The 22472-nt window shown below is 42.6% G+C and overlaps 1 protein-coding gene across 4 annotated transcripts in view; it reads right to left on the bottom strand.

Annotated features, from left to right (window-relative positions):
- LOC111959381 (collagen alpha-1(XVIII) chain) overlaps positions 1-22472 on the bottom strand; it is a 203910-nt gene that overhangs the window by 96347 nt on the left and 85091 nt on the right. For 2 of the 4 annotated variants that reach the window (XM_070437695.1, XM_023980888.2), the window contains exon 1: positions 9130-10128. The exons of 1 other annotated variant lie outside the window; for it this stretch is intronic. In XM_070437695.1, the coding sequence (XP_070293796.1) occupies positions 9130-9883 (754 nt within the window). In that variant the 5' untranslated portion in view covers positions 9884-10128. Of the gene's footprint in view, positions 1-9129; positions 10129-10167; positions 10661-22472 lie in introns of those variants that run through there. One more of the 4 variants, XM_070437696.1, reaches the window with a different exon arrangement.

Below are 22472 nucleotides of genomic sequence, written 5' to 3'. Positions count from 1 at the left end.
CGTGTCGCCCGTGGACCGGTTCATACATGAGCCGGTCCACGGGCGACACGAGTGTATTACCGGGAATGTACATCAATCCTAGATAATAGTGCAGATCTAGCGGCCACTATCGGCTGCCTAGGCTAGGTCAAAACACTTAGGTGAACTGTTGGAATCATGGAAATATAATGATTATTCAGAATGGAATAGTGGGCACTTTGAATACAGTGTTGTTTGACATGACACCAAATGAAAAAGCCAGGGAGGCATTCATATTCTAATAGGATCTCTATGGAGGCGTTATTGTCACAAGGTAGGAACCAAAGTGTTGGTCAGTGTTTCCCAGGGGAGTCGGATCCTATCATCTTTGGCTACATTAAATGTTGTATCTTCATGTCGCTAAGCAGCTTCTATTCCTCTCTGATTTAGAAGATGCTGTTGCACAAACAACATGCTGATTTAAGCTTACACCAGCACAGGTATTAGGCTGTATTAGCTAGCTACGTTTGCTCTGACTCAGTACATTTATTAGCTAGCTAGTTAGCTAGCTAGCCAGCGAGCTAACTAGCGATTAGTGACTAATGATTTATTTTAGCCACAACTTGCTATGAAAAGACAATTAGCTGTTTGCAGACGGTAACACGGTACACAATAGTGTAATTATATAACACTTACAAATTTATATTCAGAAGCAAAGTGGAAAGCAGCATCGTTGTCATCAACATATTGTTGCATCTGCTGCAATGACCATGCAAACTGAAGAGTGAACGGTCGGCAAACGATCTTGTGGCCAAGCAACAACAACTGCACTCCTTGAGTGACAGGGGGCGGAGTTTGGCGAGAGATAAGACTCAAGTAGTGGAGTAAAGTATAAAAATTGAGTGCCGTATCACATTTAACAAACCAAAACATTGAAATAGGAGGTAAAGAAAAAAACTAAACCGGTCCATGCATCAATACCGGTATACTGCCCAGCCCTATAATATTAGCATTTTAACTAGGATCTCCATTCAACCCCCAGAAAAGCTTTTGTCATCCACTGACAGTTTAACAAGACTTGATCTATTTCAATCAGGCAGAAAAAAAGTGCAGCTTCTGAAAGGGTCCTGTTGGGGTTGGTTCCCAAATTATCCCATGTTGGGGAATAAGAGATTTGAAAATCTAGGGTTGAAATAAAATACGTAAACAATTACCATTCCAAAGGGATTTGTTTTTTGTACAGATATTTTTTTCTCATATCTTTAGCCAAATAGTGGCACAAGTGACAATTTAAAAAAATTATAATAATGTAACCTTTTATTTAACCAGGGGAAACCAGGGTCCCATCGAGACCAGGGTCTCATTTACAAGGGTGCTCTGGAAAAAATGAATCAACATTTACAATTAAAACAAATCGCATTCAAAAGCGACGGATAAAATTACAAATCAATCAAAACAAGTGCAGTTCGCCTTCACCACATTCATAATTAAAGTCCCGAACTGACCCTTCGAGACCAGAGAGTCAAGCCTCAAAGTGGCTTGCAGGTCATTCAATGCTCTAGGGGCACAATAACTAAAAGCAATCTTCCCGGACTCTGTGGAGACACGTGGAACCTCTAGAACCAGCCAGTCTTGAGAGCAAGTCTGATGGTGGCTGGATTTCCAATTAAGAAGTGGTGAGGTAGTATGGGAGTGTCTGGAGAACGGCTTTATATACAAATATCAGCCAATGTTGGGCCCTTCTGGTAGTCAGAGTCTCCCAGCCAACAGTACTACTGTATATGAATGACAATTGTCTCCTGTGATTAAAAATGCATGGCTTGAGTAATAGACTGAATCTAAAGGTTTTAAAACAGAGGCTACTGCGTGCACGTAGATTATATCACCATAGTCAAGTACTGGGAGGAGCGATGCTTTAACAATCGTCTTCCTGTTTTCAAAAGTAAGGCAGGATTTATTTGTATAAAGGAAACCGATCTTAATTACCAATCTTTCTCAGTTATTCAATGTGTGTTTTAAAAGACCGTTTTCATCAATCCAAATACCTAAATACTAATGAGGGATTGGCTTAATTTAGGCTCCCTTGAAGGTGCCGCTACGCAGCTCTTTAGGTTCAATTTGACAAGACCTGGAGAACAACAAACTTGGTGTAATCAACATTTAACACTAATTTAAGATCTGTAAGCAATTCTTGTATTGAATCAAAGCTGAAGGTCGTTAATGGCCTGCTGCACTGAGGGGGCATCCGGATAGAGATGTAGGCCCCAGTTATTATTCAAGAACAAGCCAACATTAATGTAATCAACAGTAAAGGGCTTACTTCTGAGCCGTGTGGCACTCCTTTGGTTATGTTAAGAAAATTAGACTGAACTCCATCAGCAGATACACAGGACTTCTATCGTGGAGGTAATTTCTTAACCAGCCGTAGGCCGCTCGGGTCGAGACCAATTTCGGGTAGCCTCTGTAGCAGGACGACATGATCAACCGTATTGAATGCTTTCGACAGAGCAATATAAAAAGGGCATCGCAGTGCGGTTTCCTGTGTAGTTAGTAAACTATGTAATTTATGACTTGAGAAGCAGCCGAGATGGTGCTGTGTCCCAGTGAGCRTCCCCAATACAATTTCTATCTAAAAAGGACCACACCTGAGTGTTTTGAGATTGGCCGCAAATGATTATGATCGCAGGGATCGCTACCTTTGTGGAGTGAGAGAACAAAGGAATAATACCTAAGAGAATGGATAGATAAAACATATGTGTCAAGGGGCTCCACAATCTGAGGTGCGGCAAGCCGTAGAAGACACGGGTCGAGCTGGTTTGGCTAGTACCTCGCTGTGCGGAAATGTCTAGAAGGATTTTGAAGTCTGATATCTTAAAATGACACTAGCGTTTGGAACTTCTGCGTTATTGAGTTGTTTATTTAAATCACACACAGACAGGCAAGGAAACTTATTTTCCCATTCATTTTCCCCATTGGAAACAAGTGAGAGAGTTCAATGGTGCACATGGAGGATGGTACACATCAAGGTAAAGTCATATTCAAATGTGGATGGAAAAGAAATGCATTGCACTCTGATGACCACCAGGTTGTACCCTTTCCATGCATCCAACATTTTTGCACTTTTGGTGACGAGGCCTAAATTGCATTCTCTTTGAATATGACCATAGCGCATAACTTATGGGGGTGGAGGCATTCTAACGATATCGCCAGCAGTAAGATTTGAGCTCGATTTCCAAAAAGACAACTGCTGACGGAGTGGGTACCACTTAAGCTCTGCAGACTCGGTACCGGGCCCTAATCATATCACCTCAGAAAATGACGAGATGGGAATGCTATGCCTTGAGCAATTTGGCAGGGTGTTCCTTCAATGCTTCAATGAACAGCTCTGGAAAAAACAAAATGGCAACCAAAATTACCAAAAGTCATTGAAAACTGTTTAATCAAGAGGTACTCTGCATGGTCATACTCCAGCTTAAAATTACTTCTGTATCTCTACTATACTAAAGGACCATTTAATTGGCCTTCCCATTGTAACAGAAACCAGGGAGCTAGGAGCTTCTGTCAGTGAACTATTGAGAACAGTGTGCCCATAATTGGAACCCTCAGAGTGCAGATTAGAAATGTTTTTCCATGGCTAACACCTGCGTGAGATCTGTGCCAGCTTTAAGCCTTCCTGTCACGGGATACAATATTAGACTCCCTTCATGGAACCACTGCATTGTGGATAATCAGTGTCAGACCCAGTATAGTATGAACCCCTGGGAATAGAAACCGCAAAGCCACAAAAACACAAACACATACCCTAATATACAAAACTCTGGCAGTGGGGAAGACATACGGACCACCGTAGCAGTTAGCAACGTTGGGATTAACTATTTAAATTCAGTCAATTCCCGGAAATGTTAAATTATAGTTAAACTACATGGGCAATTGTGATTTTTGGACTGTTACACCAATTTATTMTTTAAGACTATAACTATATAAATGCCTCATGAGCCTAGTTCAACTGTCGTACCCCACTATAGCCCAACATATACGCTTGTTTTACTCCATTGTTTGTTAATCAATGCAATTGTAAACAAACACTGTAGAGCCTCAAAACATCGTTCAAACTATAATTTTGACATCATAGCTGGTTAGTCCTTGCATCCATAGTCAATGAATTTAAGAGTGATTACATTTCTCCATCCCGCAGAGGCGGGGTGACTACTTGTGTTATTGTTTGAACAGCAGACTGCCCTTTTATGAAGCAATGTCTCCTTTTTTATATCGTTTATTTATTCAGACGAGACCAAAATAAACAAACAAGATACATACACATGCACAAACATATACAGCCTAACATCAACATGACTTTCCTAGCTCTATTCCCACCCACCCTATCCCATCCAGAGGTAGGCAGGCCTATAGCCTATGAAATGGCCAATAGGCCTACTGAATGATGTAAGTGCACGCAAAGCAACACAAAACAAAAAGAAAACAACGCATTGGAGATGTGCCAACAAATATTACAGGTCGTTCTTATTTTCCATTTTTACATGACAATAAAGATTCATACGGAACATCATCCTGTATATTGGCCAACGTATACACAATTCAGGGAGATAATTTCATTCATCATCAGGTCATAATCTGGTATGGTACACATTGAAGGGAGAATATCATTATATGATATAGAAATGTGGGGGGTATCTAAGAGCATGGATAACTAGTTACTAGCGCCACCTGCTGACCACTGCAGGAATGGACCCCATACTAGGTCAGTCAATGCCCTTACCCAATGTCTCCTTCTTTACAAAGAGGACTTTCTTGGACATTTCTCCAATTAGCCCACGTTAAAACAAATCAAATGTAAATGCAATCGACCCCAACAACCCTGAAATCTGTAACYGCTTATCTTTCAAAGGAAAGCAAGTGACCATGACAAAATCCTAGACATGACTAAAATGGCTAATGAGTTAAACCATTTGATTTCATGCCACTGGGGTGCTCCCAGTTGTTAAAGTGGTAGAACGACCCACTATCTGATCCACTCATGCACAAGGGCAACAGCAGTGCAATGTTCCCATGGGCAGTGACCCTCCCACACATCTCTCCATATAGAAAGTGTGTAAACTGCCTCATTGCACTCTGCTGTGCAGGGCCCTGATGAAGTCAACATGACAACCCCCTGTGAACCCACCGAGCACCCGTCCAAAATTCCGGCTCAGAATTATGAAGGGAAGCGATGGGAGTCTCTTCCACAAGCGGCCCATCGCCATTCAAATGACAAGTGGGGGCATGAGGGGGTACAGATAGAGATAAAGAAAGTGCACTCTCCCACACACGATGTCCGCAGGAACTGTAGATAGCGGGAAGTGTCTGAAATAGTAGCCATGACGAAGCACACACACAACACTATGAAAGTATTTACCAGCGAGGGAATGGATGTGGTGGAAGAGTGTTGGGGGTTGAAAAAATACCATATTAAGTTACCCTGGGCTAATAAACAACGAAACAGACCGATTTTGGCTTTAGGGTTGGTCTTCACAGGTTGTGACACATTAGCTCGGCTATTCAACTGTGACCTGCAGTCTTATGAAAGCTGAAGCCGTCAACCTGTTAACGTTTCAACACGGAGCTGCACCACTGCAGTTCACTTCAGAAAATCAAGCAATTTTGCCATCGTAACAGGCACCACGTGAGTAGTGTAATATACAGTATGACCCAAAAATGTTTGACAAAAGTACAAAAATCACACATTTGTGCATGTTTTAGGGCAATTATGTTCATGTGGCATACTCAGCATCTCAGCGCTCACCCAAAAACAAAGCAATATGAGACCCATTTGTTTCACCCAAAACCCATTTGTTTGGCACCAGCTGATGGACTTCAACCAAGGGACCATTATGTGGGTGAGTGCTACCAGATGGTCTTTCAGCGGGATTTTTTTTGTTGGTCTTGACTAAGATGATAGGCTGTAATGGATAAATAGAGCTGTAACTCAAGGCAGCTCTAATAGGCAATACCAAGCACAGATGCCTCAGCCTCACTGCTGAACTCTTATATAAATCGGCAATAAAATTCCTGCCATCAAGGACTCATTTTATAACATGAGTGCAGAGCATGACTTGCCCCGAGGTCATTTACAATGTGACTTATTTAACTTAGCTGGCACATACTCTGAATGTTTCAGAGAATCACGTTGGTGGTTCCTACATTTCTGAGACTTTTCAGACTCGCTCTACAGATTCACTTAGTGTCGGACCAGAGACATCTTGTCCACTAAAGCCTGTCAGTGGAGCAAGCTGTCGAGAGATAGCAGTGCCGTAAAAAGAGATTGTGTAAAGCCGGATGATATGAATGTGAGCACTGAAACTCCAAATACACCACCCTGATCAAGGTGAAATGGCATCATTCTCCACCACTATATTTGTTTGACAACTTCGTCATCTGGAGCCATTTTCAGTACCTTTAAACAACTACTTATTSTAAACATTTGTGGGCTCTTAATAGGGCAAACAATGTGTCTCTTCTTTTTGAATGACTTATTCATTGAAATGTACACTATATATACACACAAAAGTATGTGGACACCCCTTCAAATTAGTGGWTTCGGCAATTTCTGCCACACCCGTTGCTGACAGGTGTATAAAATCGAGCAAACAGCCATGCAATCTCCATAGACAAACATTGGCAGTAGAATGGCTGCTCAATGACTTTCAACGTGGCACTGTCATAGGCTGCCACCTTTCCAACAAGTCAGTTCGTCAAATTTCTGACATGCTAGAGCTTCYCCGGTCAACTGAAAGTGCTGTTATGGGAGTGGTGTAAAGCTCGACGCCATTGACTCTGGAGCAGCGGAAAYGAGTTCTCTGGAGTGATGAATCACGCTTCACCATCTGGCAGTCCGATGAACAAATCTGGGTTTGGTGGACGCTACCTTCCCGAATGCATAGTGCCAACTGTAAAGTCTGGTGGAAGAGGAATAATGGTAYGGTGCTGTTTTTCATGGTTCAGACTAGGCCCCTTAGTTCCAGTGAAGGGAAATCTTAATGCTACAGCATACAATGACATTCTAGACTATGCTGTGCTTCCAACTTTGTGGCAACAGTTTGGGGAAGGCCCKTACMTTTTTCAGCATGACAATGCCCCTGYGCACAAAGCGATRTCCATACAGAAAYGGTTTGTCGAGATCGGAGAGGAAGAACTTGACTGCCCTGACCTCAACCCCATCAAACATCTTTGGGATGAATTGGAACGCCGACTGTGAGCCAGGCCTAATCGCCTAATCGCCCAACATCAGTGCCCGACCTCACTAATGTGCTTGTGGCTGAATGGAAGCAAGTCCCCGTAGCAATGTTCCAACATCTAGTGGAAAGCCTTCCCAGAAGAGTGGAGGCTGTTATAGCTGCAAAGGGGGGACCAACTCCATATTAATGCACATGATTTTGGAATTAGATTTGAGACAAGAATATTATTCTTTTGATCATGTAGTGTACATTTACATTTAAGTCATTTAGCAGACGCTCTTATCCAGAGCGAATTACAAATTGGGTACCTACACCACCTCCTCTCCAACATTGTAAGAAGATTTTTATGTTTCATGTTTTTCCATTTTAGGAAATGTGCCTGCTGAAGTAYTTAAAAAGTTATGTGCAGATTCAGAAAAACGCCTACAAAAGAAAATGCACTCATTTGACATAGAAACCATAAGCATATGTGTATCCACATTACTACCTGGCAAAGAGAAGAAAGTAAATTGGAGCTCAACATGTGGTTTAGAGATTTTGCCACGACATGCTTAGGCCAAAAGTGAATCCTGAGAGCCCCCTCTCACTGTACCATAACAGCAGGGTGGGATCTAATCATGAGATCGGAGGCTAGAAAGTTCTCAGCCGTCACTGACCTGACTTAACTGAATATAATGAGCTACCATCCTGGTACACTGATGGCATAGGCAAATTATTGCTCAACCCAACTTCTACCCAACTAGCAGAGGAAAAATGTTGSATGTGCACCCAGTGGCATCCAAAACAAGTTTGTTGCTGAAAGCAATGTTCCCACTTTTATATGCAGACTGAACAGGGTTTATATAAAGTTGGACAGGGAAAGGGGAAAATAAGTTTCTACCAGTACCATTTATCTGTCCCCCGTCATGCTCAAGGCCATTGAAATACCCGCAACTGGTGTCTATATGTCTCCAAGTTGAAACAGTCACCAAGCTAAAATAAGATCAACTGTCATGCAAGTATATTCACACACACAAAGGTGGGCTTGCTGAATGTATCACACCAAACCACAAGAAATAAAATAATCACTTCCCTTGTGCTCAATGTAACACGACAGCTCATTTGACCATGCAGAGAGCAGAATGCACAAACTTTGACAAGCAATTCATACAACCAAAATGTAACCATTTTCATTTCAAAGTTACCGTGTATATGTACTTGTAATGTGTATTGCAATGGTTTATTCTATGAATACATGTGACAGCTTGTTGAYATAAGTGCCGTGGTGTCCTTCACTCCTTTAAGTGCACATGAAAGAAATAAAATGGCTCTATAAATACTCCATTTAAGTCTGGGAGGGACAAATCATATAACACGGAATCCAACTGTGACCTTTAGCCCCTTACTCTGGTTTTATTACATCATCTCAAACTATATATGCATAAACGTCCAACTTCAGCTTCATCAAGTCCCTCTCCCTCAAAAGTAGACTCTTTATCCTGCACCTAACTTACATTATGCTAAAGTCTCTTTATAGCCCATCTATAGCTCTCCAGAAGAAAACAAATGTTTTACCTCTGGGGAATGTGTGTGCGTTCATGTGTGTGTGTGTGACAAATTCTTATACATTTTAGTTAGTCACTTGCCAACCGGAAGACATGGACATACATTGACATGCCACCGGTTTGGGTTGGGAGGAAAACACTAGTGCCATGCTTGTTTAGTCTTTGCTCACACCATTGTTGTTGCCGAAGGGTTGAGTTGCAAACGGAAATACACGGGTTAGTCCCCTGAACCTTCACACAATGCACTTAAAACACACTGTGTCAGGATGAGCCCCCGAAAACACGAGACAAATGTCCAAGGACTACTGGGTGTTTAAAAAAGACAAACGGGGCGGGATCGGGGATGGTTGAAAATGGATTCCCCAAAAAGGGGATGCATTTTAACCAGGGATTACCTTTCTGGTTACCAACTGACAAGCACTGATACCCATCGTCCTCATCAGGTAAAGAGTGGCACTCCATAGGGAGGCTGCCCTCATCGAGGACTGTCCAGCAGCTGTCCTGCAGGGCCTCGCAGAAGCTACGGCAAGGCCAAAGCAGTGGCAGTCCCCGGGGGCACCTGGGCACCAGCAGCAGGCAGAAAAACCACTCCAGGCTATGGTGGCAGCGGGACCTCAAGAGCCACGCCCAAGAGCCCAAAACAGCCCGGACCTCCTTCACGCTGCTGTGATTGAAATAGTTGGGCAACACAAAGCTGTCGCCACCCATGGATTTGCAGAAAGGCAAATGGAAATCTATTGGAAAGCAACGTGGGGATTCCGGGRCCGGCGTCTCACTCGTAGCTAAGAGAGAACGGTTGCTGTCAAAAGGGGTTAGAAAATCACCTGAGACAGTGTATTCATCAGAATACTCTGTCGATTTAAAATTATTGGCGTTCCAACTAGAGCTACTGTTAATTACTCTATTGCTACTGCTGCTACTGGGAGTTGTCTCAAGAGAGGTATTAACACTTGGGACAGGCTGACTGTCTATGGGGAAAACCGTAGCATTCCACTCAGCTGTTCTGTTGTGCTCATCCAAAACACTTTCTGCCTGGTCCACCTGGGTAATACCCAGCATCTCATTCTCTTTCCCTGCAAGCACATTGACATTCTCTGCTAAACCGATGAGGTCTGTGGGTAAAACTGTTCCCTCCTGGCTATCCCACATARAGGCTCCTGGTTCAGATCCAGATGCAATGCTAGATCCAGATTGAGACCCAAAACCAATTCCAGACACAGGTCTAATTTGAGACCCATGTCTGATTTCAGACTCTGAGTCAAATTCAGAACTAGATKCAGATTCAATTTTAGACCAAGCACCAAATCCAGACCGAGATCCGAATTCAGAACCAGACCCAAATCCCRACCAGGATCCAAATCCAGACCCACTCCCAACCCCTGACCACTCCCAGAGACCAGATCCCATACCCTGTACTGCGGACATGTCATTACCAGGTTTGCTTCCCTTTGACKTGTGCCGACCGGCACCCTTTTCCATTGGGCGCTCATTCCTGGCTTTTGACCTCACAGTGGTCAGCTTGGGGGCCTCCTTGGCCTTTGCATTCTGGTTCCAAGTTAGCTCAAAGTTATGTATCCCGTTTGCTATGTCAATGATATCTGCCCCAACTTCTTCAATGTTCTCCGGCGTTGGTGATTCATTGCTAGTCACTGGGTTCCCAGATCCMTCATTGTCCAGCGATGGGTCMTCAGTGGTGCCATSTGTACTGCCCMAGGAWAACCAGAAYGCCTCACAACGGCCCACCAAGACTACCACTAAAAGGGAGATACTCAGCTGGAATCCAATCTTGCAATCCATCCCGCTGCTGCCCAAACGTACTCCACCAGCAGTGTTGATCAGGTTCCCAGAGTGAACTGTGACATGCCCACTGCCACTGATTCACTCCACATGCTCCATTCTCCTCCAGCACACTGCAGTGCCTTAATTTGAAGGCGGGGACAAGGAGGTCTCATCCTTATTGGTTGCCCTTGTAACTTTTCCCTCCCACAGCTCCTCCTCCTCCTACCCTCCTTTTGTTCCAGCAGTGAAAAGGGTCTCTTTAGACAGGATACCTTTAGAGAAAACAGCTGGTTGACTTTCAATGTTAATGTTGGTGCTTTTCATTGATTTACAGAAAAGGGCCATTTGTTCCCCCTGAGTTAATCTCTTTGTACAAACATGATAAGTAGAAAGTCCACCAGCCTATCTTAAAAAACTATATTAAAGTATGTGAAAATTGTAGGCGCATGATGGAAGGGCATAGAGAGTGTGCAGGGTTTTATGGTCTTGCTTGTTTACCTATGTAATTTCATCTTAAGTCTAGAGGGTTATAAACATAAACTTTAAATGCATTACATACTCCACCATTTCTGTGAAAGAAACATATGTGGTGAACATTCACTTATTAATTTCACCACACAAATGATAAAATAGCCTATTAGCTATCTGTCATCTGACAGCGGTAATGCAAAGATCAATTTTGGCTAGGAAGAAACACTGTCAAAATTGTATATTATGATCCAGAGAATAGTCTAATAATACAATTTCTTAAAGAGCGACTCACCCTAAAAAACAACAAATCCCTTTGAAAAAAGGGCTATGTGACATTGTTAATGTTGTAAATGACTATTGTAGCTGGAAATGGCAGATTTTTTAATGGCATATCTACATGGGAGTAGAGACCCATTATCAGCAACCATCACTCCTGTGTTCTAAGAGCACATTGTGTTAGCTAATCCAAGTTTATCATTTTAAAAGGCTAATTGATCATTAGAAAATCCTTTTGCACTTATGTTAGCTCAGCTGAAAACCAATTTGGTGACATTCTCTCTGAGCCTCTTTACTGTGTCGCCACCATGCTCGATGCTAGGTAAAAGGACCKCTACTTCGATGCAGACAAGAAACAGGGTTTACGTGAAATGTTACATACACAGCTGGACAAGATAGAAACGGACACAGTGACAGTGATACCATCGATCACCACATTCTTTTGGAGAGATTGGAGACCCAAATTGGTCTACACGGACAAGTTCTGGCCTGGTTTAGATCTTATCTGTCAGAAAGATATCAGTTTGCTTGAACATTGACTAGAACCCCAAAAATGGTTCATATTACTCCAGTGCTAGCCTCTCTACACTGGCTTCCTGTTAAGTCTAGGGCTGACTTCAAGGTTTAACTGCTAACCTACGAAGCATTACATGGGCTTGCTCCTACCTATCTTTACGATTTGGTCCTGCCGTACATACCTACACGTACGCTACGGTCACAAGACGCAGGCCTCCTCACTGTCCCTAGAATTTCTAAGCAAAGAGCTGGAGGCAGGACTTTCTCCTATAGCTTCATTTTTACGTAATGGTCTGCCTATCCATGTGAGAGAAGCAGACTCGGTCTCGACCTTTAAGTCTTTATTGAAGACTCATCTCTTCAGTAGGTCCTATGATTGAGTGTAGTCTGGCCCAGGTGTGTGAAGGTGAACGGAAAGGTACTGGAGCGACGAACCGCCCTTGCTGTCTCTGCCTGACCGGTTCCCCTCTCTCCACTGGGATTCTCTGCCTCTAACCCTATTACAGGGGCTGAGTCACTGGCTTACTGGTGCTCTTCCATGCCGTCCCTAGGAGGGGTGAGTCACTAACGTGATCTTCCTGTCCGGGTTGGCGCCCCCCTCGGGTTCGTGCCGTGGGGGAGGTCTTCGTGGGCTATACTCGGCCTTGTCTCAGGATGGTAAATTGTTGGTTGAAGATATCCCTCCAGTATTTATGCTGCAATAGTTTGTGTCGGGAGGCTAGGGTCAGTCTGTTATATCTGGAATATTTTTCCTGTCTTATCTGGTGTCCTGTGTGAATTTAAGTATGCTCCCTCTAATTCTCTCTCTCTCTTCTCTTGGAGGACTTGAGCCCTAGGACCATGCCTCAGGACTACCTGGCCTGTCTCCTTGCTGTCCCCAGTCCACCTGGTCATGCTGCTGCTCCAGTTTCAACTGTTCTGCCYATGGAACCCTGCCCTGTTCACTGGACGTGCTACCTTGTTCCGGACCTGCTGTTTTGGACTCTCTCTCTACCGCACCTGCTGTCTCTAACTCTGAATGATCGGCTATGAAAAGCCAACTGCCATTTACTCCTTAGTTGCTGACCTGTTGCACCCTCTACAACCACTGTGATTATTATTATCTGACCCTGCTGGTCATCTATGAACGTTTGAACATCTTGGCCATGTTCTGTTATAATCTTCACCTGGCACAGCCAGAAGAGGACTGGCCACCCCTCAGAGCCTGGTTCCTCTCTAAGTTTCTTCCTAGGTTCCTGCCTTTCTAGGGAGTTTTTCCTAGCCACCGTGCTTCTACATCTGCATTGCTTGCTGTTTGGGGTTTTAGGCTGGATTTCGGCTGATATTAAAAGGGCTTTATAAATACATTTGATTGATTGATTGATTGATTGATTGATTGATTGATTGACAGTGCACACTGAGGAAGAGAGGCCATGGACAGACAGAGCTGAAACTTCACTGCTTGACATGTATGATGAAATCCTGGTTGAGAATGAAACGACTKAACAAATKAACAACGAAACAGCATAACAAGTAAGTGAAAGAAATAGGTTTTGATTATGATCTAATCGTAATGGGGACATACATAAATGCCAACAAAATAACTTTTTGGTCAGTGTGGTGTGGTGTATGTGTGTGTAACCTTAAACTAGGCAAGTCAATGAAGAACACATTCTTATTTACAATGACGGCCTACCTCGGCCAAACCCGGACAACGCTGGGCCAATTGTGCGATGCMCTATGGGACTCTCAATCACGGCCGGATGTGATACAGCCTGGATTCGAACCAGGGACTGTAGTGACGCCTCTTGCACTGAGATGCAGTGCCTTAGACCGCTGTGTCCGTGTGTGTGTGTGTGTGTGTGTGTGTGTGTGTGTGTGTGTGTAATTATTCAACTGTACTATAATGCTTAAAAAGGCCACTAAAATGTTTAATATTGGTATCGTTTTTTATGGCAAGGAAAATATCGGATATCGGTATTACGAGCTGGAAGGATGATTTGGGACTGTTTAATGATCACTTGTAAGTGGAAACAAAGGCTAATGGACTCATAATATCATTTTCCCTCAATGGAGAGGATATTGGCACAACACTATCAAAATTAATGTCCATTGTTGCTGATTGTTTGCCAGTTTCTAAGGAAATTAACAAGTCACTCCAAACTAAGTTGACCACAACCACAAGAGATAGAGGAGGTGCTGACAACTTTAGAATAAAGCAGTTTACTGATTTATTTCCATTTGCAGTCCAAGCGATAACTCTTTCATTGTGGTCACAACTTCATAAAAATCCACRACACCATTATCCCTTAGAGCTCTCTTTGATTATCATAGTTTAGGATAGGGTTCCCCAACTGGCGGCCCACGGGTGGTTTTATTTGGCCCCCCGCGAGTCTTCTATAAATAAATAAAAAATACATGTTTTATTGTTGGACATAATAGACTGTAAAAATACCAGGAAATCAGATCCAAGTGATTTTAAATTTGAGAAATCTGTCCCTAGTATTCATATTAAAMAAATCGGCCTGCGGCTGAATCTAGTTGATGATCCCTGGTTTAGGATGAAGGACTTGATGTGTTGTCCTACGCAGTCACACAAGCAACGTGCATTSCCACCAGCGTGATCACAGAGCTAGCTTCCTATGCTAAATGAATGAGCAAACCCCTCAAAATAGAAAATGGGCTGTATTAGATTGACAAACTATATATAGGCTCCRTGTACAGAGTACATTAGGTTATTTAGTGTTCCTTGATCAAAAACAAAAGGAGTTCTGTTCTAAGGCCTACTTCTCTCTGAACATCTCTCTGAACATGCTGTTCAGTTTCAGCAGGCACTGATTGTCAAAGTGAATCAAGTCTWTCCTGGCTCGCTTTGCAGTGAAGAGCAGTCCGACACGGCTAAGAATTCCAAAGAGGCAGGCAGGCCCTTGTTCAGTTTGAGGGACAGCTTCTTTATGTATGGAAAGGAATGAAGCAAGTCCATATTGTCTGACACACAGGCWTGGCACCCATCCAGCTCCCCTGTACCGTGCAACCTTTTTGGCATCAGTGATGAGAAGAAATCATCTTCATATGATGAATGCTTCTCTGTCTCGTCCTCTGTCATTGTGCCAAGATGATGTTTCGTGTAGACCAAACCTGTATAGTTGTAAATACACAACATACAAATATGGAATATTTCAGCAAATTCTGCTTTATGTGGCAACTTAGTTCATCATATCACGGACATTACAATAGCCCAGCCAGACTTTCCATACTTATTATTCTCAGATACCGGGACTGTAGTGAGTTCATCACGTTCTCAGACCTAACAAGTTGTCTAATGTTGCGATGAGTCCATGTCTAGCTGTACCTATTGTGTAGACACGCAATTATATATATGCACAGTTAGACTAACTGAGTCTCAGGCTTTTAGATTAACGTTATCCTAATTTACAAAGACAATTTACAGTACATAGCAAAAAATCCTAGGTCTCTCTAAGTACTGTGTCATGACCAAGCAAGGTAACATTCGCTGTTAGCTTGCTTGAATATTAGATAGCTATCTATACTAGCTGCTAAAGTCATCCTTAGCAACATTTTTGATCATTCATAGCTAGCTAGTTATCTTACCTCTACAATATTCCCTGAAGTTCGAGGCAGAGTTTGTGTAGGCTTCCACCAAAGATTGCATTGCATCACCTCTCTTGTGCTTGAATGAGAACTGGTCAGTCTCCTCCGTCTCCATTGTTTTCACACACACCGCTTTGATAAAAAAAACGTTCCTCTCTTTCATGACACGTCTCGAACTAAACTAAGTCATTTTTGCATTTTATAAAATCTCTATTCACTTTGTGCGCACAGCTTGATATGATTGGCCTTTATTGGTGTGATGCGTGACATTTTATTTGATTGGTCACTGACTAAACAACGATTACCTTTTTTTGGAGGGCCTCAGTCGCAAACTTTCCTTGCCCTCATGATCTACTATTATGGATAGCCTACAAAACATTGTACTCTGTAACGGATGGTTTTAATAAGGTAGAGAAGTACAATACATACTTAACTAAAAGTTAAATGATTGTCTTTGAAAAATGCTCAAATTACATGGAAAAGTTACTTAATTACAGTAACAAGAGTATTTGTAATTAGTTACTTCCATCCCTGACAACCAGACACAACCTGACCCTCTTCTGCTCCATCTCCCTCACTCCCTTCCCTCACTGCATCAGATGCCAAAGCCTTCTGTCTCCCAAAGTCCCCAAAGAGAGAATCATACTGTAGAGAAGAACAAAGACTTCGCAGGGATGCAATCATCTGGAGAAATCAAACTAGAGTGTTGTTATTGCAGCTATGAAATGAATAGGCAGGGCCTAAAAGGTGTCATAATGTGAAATATAATGTGTGATAAAGAGAGTTCACAGGGTTTGCAATGTTTCATAGGCCTGGGAGGGGCGGAGGTTGCCAAAAGAGTGGGTGCCCAAGAATATCCTTCGCTCGTCCGCATCAGGAAATTCACTTATTTCTGGACGTCCCCAACGATATAGAGACAAAATTMAATTGAACTGATGCCGTGTAAGTCGCCTTTTGAGTGACAGCGCCAGAGAGTTTTCAACACAGGAAATCTACACGTAAATCTACAATCTACACGAAACAAAAGTACCTTGAGTGCAGTAGAAAATCAAAGGCAAATGCCCCAGCTTTTCACCATCTATTTCACGTCCGCTGTAAAGATAACGCAGATCGAAAAACGTCCTGTCGTCTTCTTATATGAGGCATGTTCATTTGCAACTGGTAATTATTTGTGAGGATGTGTAAGGTGTGCACTGTTATGTCTAACAAAGACAACAACGTTCAGTTATAAGAAACTTGGACACCATTCTTTTCTTTTTTTTCTTTTTTACCGAGGGCCCTTGGGATGTTGGGAAAAGGTTGGTAGTACCGTAAAAAAGGTTTTAAACTGCATTTTGTAACTTGTATTTATGCACAATGGAATAATAAAACTAAGACAAATTCTAATTTGTCGATCATTTTCCTTTCAACGACTTTAGTAGGGTTGTTTTAGACTTCCCTGCACACAAATTATCATTAAATTGGATGGAACCATACTTGAAACTTTACTCCCTTAACTAATGATATCTGGGTGACATAGACCATAAATTCCTGTTCCAGTATAAAATAAAAGAATCACACTGTAGGTAAAGGCAAATCAAATGAAGATATTTTGAATAGCTCTTGATGAAGTGTAATACACAAATCACAGCATTTCAGAAGAACCGTCTCCCACCACAGTGGAGAGAAAAGAGTAGAAAGTAATGCTGCATAGACGGTATATAGATCGAAACAACACTAAAACAGTACTATTCCAGCAGCAGAGGAAATTAAATGACTGTCCTGCAAAAATAAAGTCTACATTCATTTCAATTCCCTTTGGGTCACAATTCAGAGTTCAGATATTAGCTGGGGATATTGCAGGAGAACGTCCCAATCCCACAGCAGACAGAGACACCTGGATCATGTTCATTACGACATGCAACGGGAAAACTGAAAACTTTTTGCAACAGAAAACTAAAATCTGCGTTCCTCCCTGTTTAAGGGTGTTATCACATATAGTCCTCTTTAAAAGAACCGATCTCAGCCGACTTTAAAGTGAACTATGGGCTAAAATAAAGCAAAAGAACACASTTCTCTTTGTATTCACACGGCACTTGCCTTTGAATGAGGATTCAACTCTTTTGCGGTCCTAGTCGTCTTTGCATTCACCTTGTTATGTTCAGAAAGGAACCAACAAGTTTTTCCAACATTCACTCAATGCACTCTGGGTTTTTACCATGTGGAGCACAATCCATTCTATCAGAATGTGTTATCAGACAGCTAGATATACCTACTTACATTTTGGAAGCTAATAGATTGCATTCAGTTAAAAGATGAGTGATTGTAATCAATTACTATTAACAAGACGCTATGAACATGTCAATATTATTGGTAACATAATACATAGCAGAAAAATAACKGCAGATTAAATAATGCTATAATTGAACATTGTACACCCAATGTAGGCCATTGCTCCTTTAAGAGCTAGAATTGATTTTGTACCCTATATTGTGATCATCCCCAAATATGTTGTCTTCTCACACTATTCAAACCCCCAATAAAATAAATGATTTATGAAGCACTCTTATCCTATAGAGAACATATTACAAACAAATAATCTGAACAAAGAATTCCACACATTTTGGAATTTATGTGCACCCTTGACAGCCGCTAATCAATATCCATAAACGGCACACGTTTTTTCATGATGTGCGAACCTGCACATCATCATGTTCCCTCTTTTGTGTCACCAACGTGAGAACTTATGGCACTGGCAGGGGAAACGGCGTTGTAGTAGTCTAGTGTGTGGTGCAGGAATAATAACAAGGGAACCTGGGGAATTTTATGTTAAATTTTCTCTAAAAAAAGGGAACCGGACCACAGAATTCAAGCGAACCGAACTCAGACCACGTCTYGAGATGGTCTCAGTTCGGTTTGCTCCAGGTGCTCRTTTTGAGGGGTCTGAGTTCCTTTGGAGTGTTCAYACTCCACATAAAATTAAGCGAAATGCACTGAGTTCACCAAAATTGTCTGAAAGGAACCAAGTGTGAAATCCTATGTCTGTTTACTTCAGTTTGGAGCATACTGAAATAGGCTCAGGGGTTACTGTCGGAAGGAATCACAGTTGAGCTGAGTCACAAGGGATCACCCCTTAACACCATCAAGGAACAGACATTTGCACAGATGCCAAATGAACTACAAAGAAACCCTATGTGAAAAGCACCCAACAAGGACCTGGCCTGAGAAGGCTTGTTACACCATGCAGTAACTATTATTGGATGTATTATCTTCTTTGGCCAGAGTCCAGAAACATTTTGGGAAGTCGTGATTGTATACCAAGTCTGAGGGGTTCGTGGAAGCATGGTGTGGCAGATATGAACTTGGCATTGAACCTATTCTGTGCAATCAGGAGGTGGCTGTTGAATGACTGGCACTGGAAATGTGTATAGTGGACAAGGGCAGTTGGATGCCCATCGACGTGATGACTCKAATGGAGAAACTGGGACAAGAAGCAGAAAATGGTTGAATTGCATGCTTATCGTCTTTCTGGCATCACTCGTAAAAGCCCTGTGCGCTGAAATCACAGGCTATCGCTGCGTGGGTTTGAAACATCCGCTTCCTCTTGTCCAGTTCACATCCAACCCACCTCTCCTCCACAGCTGCTACCTATTGTGAGCAGAACACTCTTCCATCAAAACAGGAAGGTGGGAGGACATCTTTCCACTAACTCTTATGTGGAGAGAAAAGTACTAGGCGATCACACATGGGACCTACAAATGTAAGTCAAAAGAAACCTGAAACATTTTTAAAGGCACTCGTTTATAGGAATACATAGAGTTCATTGAAGATGAATTTGACCCATAAAAAATGACATAGCACGTGCAAAGAAAGAGACATCAATAGGCTATGAAGCAGTAGTCATCAATAAAACTCTCCTGGAGTTTGTCACTCAAACTTGTGACTGGAAATTATGACAAAATGGTATGACTGTTCATATGAAGCAGGAGTGATGCCAAAGCACTGTCTCCTAACCTGCTTCCCCTTCTTCAGACAATACTTATGTAACATAACCCGAGGAATGACTCGTAAGGCTGCCGTTGTCAATGGGTCAATGAATGGACTTGCCTAATTGAAAACGGCAACAAAAACAGGGTAATCCGATAGGCCGAACGCCGTCCAATCGTCTGCCACTATGCACTACTTTTCACAGTACACAACCTCTGAGATTAGGTGTCTTCTTAATCGTACAGCAAATATACAATGGCTAGGCCTAAATATAGCTTGTGTGAATCATTTATGGGTATTTGCAACTCTATTTACAACTTCAGACCTAGCTACCATTCATATATTTGATAAAGCAGAGTGGTGAAAAAATTAGATTGAAGTAGACTGCGGGCCATAAGACCGCAGCTAGTTCGAAGTGTGCAACATATCTGGATCCATTTCAAGAGGGTGACCGTTAGCGTTGGTGCCTTTTTGACTGCAGGCCAAACAGAACAGAACATGGAAATAACTCAGGCAGGATAGACGGCGACAATAAACCAGAATGCAATGAGCGGATCTTTAGTAACACTCCACACACCCAGGGGCCTTTTGGCAGCCCCCCTGGCCCTTGTTGTTACAGCTAGCGTGGGTCATTGGCCTCTTACTGGAAGTCACCATAAAGACAGGGCAGTGGAGAATAAACAAGCACTGGTGCGTGGACTCCAGAGACGGGTGTATCAAATGACACACACTCCTCACTTTACCAACTCACATTCCTATTAAAATGTACACACAAAACACACTTCACTTTTCTGTCATTCACTCATATATACTCCCTCAAGGACACACAGACATATTGTACATACGCATGCACACATACATTACACACAGGCCTCTCCACAACCCCACAACTATATGACTGTCTGCACACATCTTGGTCACATCAAACACAGACCAGAAGTAAACACAGAGAAAGAGTGTGATACAATCATCAAACCAGTTTACCACAGAAAAGCAAAGAAGTCAGCATGACCCTTGAGAAGATGAATTGGAGTAAGCATGGGGGGCATTGAGATGCAAATGTTCCTCACTGGAGGTCTGACTGGCCAACCTGTTTCTCTTGCTGTGTCCACATGGGATGGGTCACCCCAAAACAAACATTTGACAGAGGTTTTCAAACTTAAAAAAGTAGTTGGCCAGTCAGACCACCAGTGAGGAACCGTTTACATCTCAATGCCCCCATGCAGACATGAGTCCATTTTCCACAACATTGGTGTGTATATATATGGAATATCTGCAGGCTTCAATCCCAAATGAATGGGAATGATTTGCAACATCTAATTCCATCTGGGGTCCCATTGTTTCCATTCATTTGGGATCGAGGCCTATGGATTTCTCCTGATGCATATAATCGAACAACAGATAGCTTGGAGGACTCCGGTCGAATTAAAGTATGAGCCAAGGGTAGATCCGACGAATAGGGAGAGTGGTCCAGGTGATTCATAACTAGACTAGACTACGTTGGCCTTCAAATAAACAGCCTCTGCCCTCCGTTCTGTTGGCAAATGTACAGTCACTAGAGAACAAACTGGACGAGCTGTCTCCTCCTAATCTTGATGTGAATGTTTGCTGATGAGATATCTTACGTCCTTCTGAGAAGGAGACTTCATTGTGGGCAAACATAGCCCTTAGAAAAGTTTGTTCAAACATACATCCTTATATTTTTGTGGTGATACACTAATCAGGTGAACTGATTAATATGATTGCGCTGCAGTAGATAGCAGCCATTTTGTTTTCTTTGTACATAATGTCTCCGCCATCATTTACTATGTGTGTGGTTCCCACCGTGAAGCATGGAGGAGGAGGTGTGGGGGGTGCTTTGCTGTGATTTATTTAGAATTCAAGGCACACTTAACCAGCATGGCTACCACAGATTTCGGCAGCGATACGACATCCCAGCTGGTTTGCACTTAGTGGGACTATCATTTGTTTTTCAACAGGACAATGACCCAACACACCTTCAGGCTGTGTAAGGGCCATTTGACCAAGAAGGAGAGTGATGGAGTGCTGCATCAGATGACCTGGTCTCCACAATCACCCGACCTCAACCCAATTGAGATGGTTTGGGATTAGTTGGACCGCAGAGTGAAGAAAAAGCAGTTAACAACTGCCCAGCATATGCAGGAACTCTTTCGAGACTGTTGGAAAAGTATTCCAGGTGAAGCTGGTTGAGAGAATGCAAAGAGTGTGCAAAGCTGTCMTCAAGGCAAAGGRTGGCTAGTTTGAAGAATCTMAAATAAAAAATATATTTTGATTTGTTTAACACTTTTTTGATTACTACATGATTCCATATGTACTATTTCATAGTTTTGATGTCTTCACTATTATTCTACAATGYAGAAATTGTAAAAATAAAGAAAATCCCTTGAATGAGTAAGTGTGTCCAAACTTTTGACTGGTACTGTTTGTTCTGGGATTCATCYAATAACATTGAGGAGTTCACCATACAAGAGACCGGTTTCATTAATAAGTGCATCGATGATGTACATATCCCAAGCAGAAGCCATGGATTACAGGCAACATCCAACTGAGCTAAAAGCTGGAGCTGCCGCTTTCAAGGAGCGGGACACTATTCCGGACGCTTATATGAAATCCCGGTACAACCTCCAACGAGCTATCAAACAGTCAAAGCAGCAATACAGGGCTAAGATTGAATCCTACTACGCCGGATCTGACACTCGTCGGATGTGGCAGGGCTTGCAAAGTATCACGAATTACAAAGGGAAACACAGCCACGAGCTGCCCAGTGACGCAAACCTACCAGACGAGCTAAGGCAAGCAAAGGTGAACCATGCATGAGAGCACCAGCTGTTACAGACGACTGCGTTATCTCGCTCTCTGTAGCCAATGTGAGTAAGACCTTTACACAGGTATACATTCACAAGACTACGGGGCCAGACAGATAACCAGGACGCATACTCAGAGCATGTGCTGACCAGCTGGCAAGTGTCTTCACTGACATTTTCAACCTCTCCCAGACCCAGTCTGTAATACCTACATGTTTCAAGCAGACAACCATAGTCCTGTGTTACTGTGACCAACAATGCAAAAGTAACCAATGCAAAAGTAACAATGCAAAAGTAATTCTCASCACTTATGT

The sequence above is a fragment of the Salvelinus sp. IW2-2015 genome, linkage group LG36 (genome assembly GCF_002910315.2).
Source record: "Salvelinus sp. IW2-2015 linkage group LG36, ASM291031v2, whole genome shotgun sequence".
In the NCBI taxonomy this organism is placed as follows: Eukaryota; Metazoa; Chordata; class Actinopteri; order Salmoniformes; family Salmonidae; genus Salvelinus; species Salvelinus sp. IW2-2015.
The sequence above is the reverse complement of the archived record's forward strand: the minus strand, read 5'-3'. Positions and strand labels throughout refer to the sequence as shown.